The sequence below is a fragment of the Bos indicus x Bos taurus genome, chromosome 25, assembly GCF_003369695.1.
Source record: "Bos indicus x Bos taurus breed Angus x Brahman F1 hybrid chromosome 25, Bos_hybrid_MaternalHap_v2.0, whole genome shotgun sequence".
Classification (NCBI taxonomy): Eukaryota; Metazoa; Chordata; class Mammalia; order Artiodactyla; family Bovidae; genus Bos; species Bos indicus x Bos taurus.
In genome coordinates, this window is record NC_040100.1 from 15,055,411 (window position 1) to 15,062,874 (window position 7,464).

Sequence of the window (7,464 nt, forward strand, 5' to 3'; positions counted from 1 at the left end):
AAGGCTGTATATTGTTACCCTGCTTATTTAACTCATATGCAGAATACATCATGAGAAACGCTGGGCTGGAGGAAGCACAAGCTGGAGTCAAGAGTGCCGGGAGAAATATCAATAACCTCAGATATGCAGATGACACCACCCTTATGGCAGAAAGTGAAGAAGAACTAAAGAGCCTCTTGATGAAAGTGAAAGAGGAGAGTGAAAAAGTTGGCTTAAAGCTCAACATTCAGAAAACGAAGATCATGGCATCTGGTCCCATCACTTAATGACAGATAGATGGGGAAACAGTGGCTGACTTTATTTTTTGGGGCTCCAAAATCACTGCAGATGGTGATTGCAGCCATGAAATTAAAAGACGATTACTCCTTGGAAGGAAAATTATGACCAACCTAGACAGCATATTAAAAAGCAGAGACGTTACTTTGCTAGCAAAGGTCCGTCTAGTCAAGGCTATGGTTTTTCCAGTAGTCATGTATGGATGTGAGAGTTGGACTGTAAAGAAAGCTGAGCACCGAAGAATTGATGCTTTTGAAGTGTGGTGTTGGAGAAGACTCTTGAGAGTCCCTTGGACTGCAAGGAAATCCAACCAGTCCATCCTAAAGGAGATCAGTCCTGGGTGTTCATTGGAAAGACTGATGTTGAGGCTGAAACTCCAATAATTTGGCCACCTCATGCGAAGAGTTGACTCATTGGAAAAGACCCTAATGCTGGGAAAGATTGAGGGCAGGAGGAAAAGGGGACGACAGAGGATGAGATGGTTGGATGGCATCATCGACTCGATGGACATGGGTTTGGGTGGACTCCAGGAGTTGGTGATGGACAGGGAGGCCTGGAGTGCTGGGGTTCATGGGGTCACAGAGTCTGCCACCACTGAGCAACTGAACTGAACTGAACTGAGCTACTGTTCCTAAGGTCTCCAGCCGAGTACTGCCTTCACCCACCACACCCCTCACACCGACCTAAACACCCGCCTTCCGTCAGGACCCTCTCTCTCTCAACTTTCCACAAGGCCACTGGGTACCCCCAGCCGGGAGACAGCTATTTAGACTTAGATGGTTTGGTGAAGTTAAATTTTATCATCATGTGGCATTGAATCCAGCTACTGAGAGCTGTGCGCACCCGAGTTCAGGACCATGATCTTAGTTTCTTAATACCCTGGACCCGTGGCTCAGAAGGGAAGCACTGCAGTGAGGACCAACAGATACTCCTTTAGTTCAAAGGTTCTCAACCTTATGTGTGTGTTAGTTGCTCAGTTGTGTCCAGTTCTTTGCGACCCCATGGTCTCCCGTCAGCCTCCTCTGTCCATGGGATTTCCCAGGCAATAATACTGGAGTGGGTTACCATTTCCTTCTCCATGGGATCTTCCTGACCCAGGGATCGAACATGGGTCTCCTGCACTGTGGGCAGATTCTTTACAGTCTGAGCCACCTGTATGTCATTGTAATCCCCGGGTGCAATGTACGCAAAAGAATTTTGCAAAACTTCTGGGTAATTCTATTGTGCAGCCAGGGTTGAGATCACTGCTTTATCTCCTAGGGCAGATGGGTGGGGCCTGGGATGGCCAGAAGCACTGGGCCAGGCACCTCCAGCTGGGAGCAGCCTCCACCCTTTATCCCAATGTGGTTCACAAATCACTGTTCACATTTTGTATGTGTCCCAGGCTGTGCGAAAAGGAAGCTCTGCCCTGTAATAAGAAATATATTTGACAGCCTTATGTAAGGCAATTGGGAGAAAGGCCAAGTAGGAAACAAACTAATCCCAGCAAGGGGAAAGGAAAGCCTGGGCTAGATGGGGAATGTAATGAGTTCGTCAAAAAGTTCGATCAGGTTTTTCTGTAAGATGGTACGGAAAAATCCTGATGATCTTTTGGCCAACCCAATAGGAGGAGACAGCTGTGATAGTCACAGAGTAATGGATTAAGGTGGCTAACTAGATCAAAGTTCTTGCAAACCTGTGACACTTTTAATTGTCAGAAGAGCTGACTACACTGGCTATGTCCCTGCTGACTCAGGAGCATTCCCAGCGCTGCTGAGCTTTACCTAGGGCTCCCAAGACCATGAACAGGCTAGAGTCATCAAGCTTGGCTCAGGCTCAGACATGAGCAAATTGAACTGCAGCCATTCATGTTTTTATAAGAACTTCTCCCTTATGAAGATCAAAGGCCCTTGCCTACATGGGGCATCAGCTATGCTCCTGATGATGATTCCTATGTGAGATTAAAAAAATAAGCTCTGTGCATGGTGTGAAGATGCTCATTCCAGCATTTTCTATAGTAGTGACATATTCCAATAATAAAAGGGATGAATAAAATGTGGTCTTTTAAATGAAAGAATTGTATATAGTCATTAAAATATCATGATAAAAGAATGTGAATGAGCCAGAAAATGTTCATGAGTTAAAAAAAAGAGTGCACAAGGACTTCCCTGGTGGGGAAGATTTTGTGCTCCCAATACAGAGGACTCAGGTGTGATCCCTGGTCAGAAAACTAGATCCCACAGGCCACAACTAAAGATCCCGCATGCAGCAAGGAAGATTAAAGATTCCTGGGGCTGCTACTAAGACCTGGTACAACAGAATTAAAATTAAAAGGAGTGCACATATTCTTTTTGGAAAGCAAACTTAGACTCATCTTTTGCTTGGGGTAGTTTTCTCTTGTTCAGTAGCTAAACTGATTGTAGAGTCTAAATATGAAGGTGTGTTGGCAAAGCCTGAATAAACATGCTGAAGGAATTAGTGCTAAACGTGCTGAAGAAAATGTGAAGGTATTAGTGTTAGAATTGGTGGAATTATGGACAAAAGGGAGTTTCTATTTCAAAATTGTCCTAATGAGACAGGCATTTGTAGCAGAGGAATTAGGAGGAAACTCTCTTTGAGCCAGAACCTTTGGGTCCTGGTTCTGCCATTTATCATATGAATGATCCACGAGCAAGGTTAAGACCTTTCAGTGCCTCAGTTTAGTCATCTGTAAAGTGGGTAAGCCTCTCTCTTGGTTAATTGTCAGAACAGCCCCTGGTCCATAGTAAGTACTCTGTAAGTGCTAACTATTTTATTATTTAAAAAAATACATATTTATTTGGCTGAGCCGAGTCTTAGTTGCAGGATGTGGGATCTTTGATCTTTGTTGCACTTGTGGTACGTGTGGTATATTTTATTTTTTTAGCTGTGGCATGTGTAATCCTTATTTGCAGCACGCGAACTCTTAATTGTGGCATGTGGGATCTAGATCTCTCACTCTGCATCGAGCCCCTGCCCCCTGCATGGGGAAACGTGAAGTCTTAGCCATTGGACCACTTTGAGATTGAAAAGGAACAACTTCTCTCTGGTCCCTCAGACTTCACAGTTTACAAAAGGATTTAGAGAGGCGGTAGGCAAAAGTAAGTTACTGAAAACCATATCTTCTTGGTATGGACAAGCATAATATTAAATGATGTCTCAACATCAGTGCTAAATGACTTCCCTTGTGTTTTATAAAAATTATTTGTTGGTTTTCCTAACAATGTGTTGTTACCATAAAAAAAGTCCAGTTAGCTAGTGAGAATTCAGACTGCACAGAGATGCCTCACAGCATTGCCCATCGCATTTCCAGGCTTACTACCCAAGTCCTTGATTCTTCTTTCTCCCATAGCTCTGCAGCTCCAACTCAAGTGCCTTCAGGCACCACATCCTTTTTATTTTATTGATTTATTTTTTTGGCTGTGCTGGGTCTTCAGAGCAGTGCTCGGGCTTTCCCTAGTTGCAGTGCTCAGGGGCTTCTCTAGTTGTGAGGTGCAGGCTTAGTTGCCCCACAGCATGTGGGATCTTAGTTCTCCAACCAGGGATCGAACCCATGTCCGCTGCATTGGAAGGCAGATTCTTGACCACTGGACCACCAGGGAAGTCCCCATCCTTTTTGTTCTACTCAGGGAAGATTTCTCAAGTCCATCCTTTCCTTGCTGTTGCCAGTACTACTACCTTACATGCCTATTGCTGTCATCACCTGCCTGGATTATTGCAAAAGACTCCTCATCAGCCTTCCCTGCATCTAGTCCTGTGTTCTGGTTCATCATCTGTATAATCCACCAATGACAGCGCTCCCTTAAACCCCAGGCTCCAACATCAAATCTGATGTCACTCCCCTGCTTCAAAGCATCTGTGCCTAAGCCCCACCCCCAGCGTGGGCCTGCACAAGAGTCAGATGCTCCAGCACGGACATCATAGATCCTCACCCTAGCTTTGCCCCACCTCTGCAGCTTTACTGGCCTTTCACACCTCCATGCTTTTGTACTTATTTTATCTCTGACTTCCCAGAATGCCCTTCCCCCTTTTCTGTCACCTAAAGTCCTAATTATATGAGCCCCAGCTCCACTGAAAGTTTTCCCAAACTCTCCTATCACACTCAATGTGGTGTCTGCTTCAGCGGCATTAGGAATCATCACGACATCAGGTCACTTGTCTGACTTCCCCAGAGTCTCTGGCCTAGTGTGTGACACAGTAGGCACTCAATAAATATTAACTGAATCAAGGAATCACTTATGCCAGGACTCAGGTTCTTTCTTTTTAACTGGCTGCACTGGGTCTTAGTTGCGGCAGGCAGGATCTGTTTAGCTGTGGCATATGAATTCTCAGCTGTGGCATGTGGAATCTAGCTCCCCAATCGGGGCTCAAACTCAAGCCCCCTGCATTGAGAGCTCACAATCTTAGCCACTGGACCACCAGGGAAGTCCCCAAACTCAGATTCTTCTATCCTTGTTTTCTTTCCAATGTGGACACACTTGGAAAGTTAACCAAAGTGACCAAGGAAGTGACCACAACTAATTAAATCTTCCCAGTCACTTTGCCTGCCAGTCAATGAGATCGTGGTTATTTCTATAGCAATAACATAGAAAAGCAACTAAAAAGTGCTTCTTATTTGGGCCCAGTGCCTTTTCCCCACACATCTGTGTTTAGTTGCTCAGTCGTATCTGACTCTTAGTGACGCTTTGGACTGTTGCCCACTAGGCTCCACTGTCCATGGAATTTTTCAGGCAAGAATACTGGAGTGGATTGCCATTTTCTCCTCCAGGAGATATTCCCAACCCAGGGATCAAACCCACGTCTCCTGTGTCTTCTGCACTGCAGGCAAGTTCTTTACTCATTGGGCCATCCAGGAAGCCCAGCATCTGTAGTAATGAGATTATCACAAATTGCCAGGATGGTCTCATCAGTTTCTGCAATAGGTGTACTTGAGCATGTGCGCCACAAGAGGGCGACAACAGCAGAGGATGCTAGCAGCCCTTGGGCCACTGGCCCAGCACCAGACAGAAAAGCTCTTAGTGGGATCTTCCAGGGTGAGACTAAGGGATGGGGATCCCCAGGGAATTGTTTGGTGATGACCAGCAAAACTCTGAGGGGAGAGAGAGGCACCTAGGACCTTTTCGGGTAAAAATACTCTTCATTTTTGTTTTTACCAAGAGCCATAATCTTGAGTAGGGAGGGGGTTTAAGAGTTGGACTGAGTGTGGACAAAGAAATCAAGTAACTGTAACAGGGTCCCCGTCTTCTCAGTAGCAATTCCAAAGTCCAACTGGGAAAAAGCGACTGTAGGAAGAATTCCATTATAGTTCAGTGAGGGCCCCAGAATAATTTAGCAATACTATATATAACATTTAACTGTTCAACAAGTTACTAAAACTTCCTCTGTTACTTTACTTAAACTTCACTGAGATCATTTAAGGTACAAATTATTATACAGTATACACCTGAAAAAAACCTGAGATTCAAAAGGACACTTTATTCATTCTACAAATATTTATTAAAGGCCTACTCTGTGCCAATCACTGGGTCTAGAGTATTGAGCAAAATAATTCCCTCCAACTATAAAAAGAAAGGCGTATTGTACTTTAAATGTCCCCTTACCAAAATAAGAGGCACAGTAAAGCAAGCTGCCTGGAGAGAAAGACCTCTTGCCAGTCAGGCCTCATTTCAAATATAGAAACCCCCTAAAAATAGCCACCCATTCAAGGGACTCAACAGGTGATTGGCAGGAACAGAGGGGAGGGGAACCGAGGCCTCACTGAAGGAGAAGGAAAGGACAGTGCCCTTGTCCCCAGCTTCTGCCATCGACATGGCTTTGCCTCTGAAGTCCTTGAGTCGGGGCTTGGCCAGTGCGGCCAAGGGAGACCATGGTGGGACAGGAGGTGAGTGCAGCTGGGGCCTGACCCTGTGGCTTCCTGACCTTGTCCCTCGGTTCCCCCTCACCCCCTGCCCCTGGGGCCTTCCAGCGTCCTGGCGACCCTCCTATCTCTCTCTCACCTCTGGCTTCCTCCCCCACCCTCTGCTGCAGCCCGCACCTGGCGCTTCCTGACTTTCGGGCTGGCGCTCCCGAGCGTGGCCCTCTGCACCCTCAACTCCTGGCTCCACTCGGGCCACCGCGAGCGCCCGGCATTCATCCCTTACCATCACCTCCGGATCCGCACCAAGGTACACCGACCTCTTGCGGACGCGAGCAGGCGGGTGAGCCAGGGGATGGGGGACCCCCCATACTGACATCTCGCTCCCCTTCCCTCTCTCTCCACAGCCCTTCTCATGGGGAGACGGCAACCACACTTTTTTCCACAATCCCCGGGTCAACCCTCTGCCCACGGGCTACGAAAAGCCTTGAGGCTTGGCTGATGCCCCCAGACACAATAAAATTGTGGAAGCTGTGTGTCCGAGGCTCCTTGGGGACCACGGGGAGGGGCTGGTTCGAGCTGGGCGCGTGCGCACAGTGCAGTGGGTGCTCCACGTGCTCTTCCGGAGATCCTGACTCCCCAGGGACTCCAGGGAGCATCCTTGATGAACAGGTAGGAGATAGCCCCTCCCCGTTCACCTATTCATGATTAAGGCTCTAGGTTGTAAAAGGCTTTCACATACACTAATTTCTCATGATAACCCTGAGAGCAAGGTATAATTTCGGTTCTCTTTTCTCCAGAGGAGGAATTTGAGATGCTCAGAGATTAAATGACTGAAATTCAGGGAGCTCACAGAGGCCCGGTGGGAACTCAGGGCTGCAGGCCCTGAAGTACCACGCGTTGCCTGACACGCCCTGAGGGCCTCTCTGAGTTCCGGCTGTGTGGAGACAACAGTGATTTCAAACAGATCTACAGACCCATGTGAGAGGCTTCTTGAGCTAATTCTGGATTTGGAATATTTCAGTCATGCTCTACACCATCGTTCACGGGTCTTCTGTATTATTTGGGGGAAGTGAGATGCTTCTTTTCTGGAAGTCTGATTCTCCTAGCTTCCAGGGACCCCGTTCAAGGGTTCAAGCTCTGGATATTTCATTCACCTTCTAGGACAGTCAGCTCACTTGTCATTACCAGGGAGCCTGAGCGGAAACCCATGACCAACACACACACACACACAGAACTACTTTTGGCCTCCTCTCCTAACACTGCTTACAGTGCACTTATGCTCACAGGTCCCAGTCAACTGAGAGAGTAAGAAGCATCTCTACCCACGAGCAGCC

General features: G+C 47.1%; 1 protein-coding gene across 1 annotated transcript; it reads left to right on the forward strand.

The window, feature by feature from the left end:
- Positions 1-5,999: 5,999 nt before the first annotated feature.
- Positions 6,000-6,663, forward strand: LOC113883775 (cytochrome c oxidase subunit 6A2, mitochondrial). The gene is made up of 3 exons (XM_027527748.1): positions 6,000-6,154; positions 6,301-6,437; positions 6,535-6,663. The coding sequence occupies exons 1-3, from the start codon at positions 6,082-6,084 to the stop codon at positions 6,616-6,618; spliced, it is 294 nt and encodes a 97-aa protein (XP_027383549.1). The 5' UTR covers positions 6,000-6,081; the 3' UTR covers positions 6,619-6,663.
- The last annotated feature ends 801 nt before the right edge of the window (positions 6,664-7,464 follow it).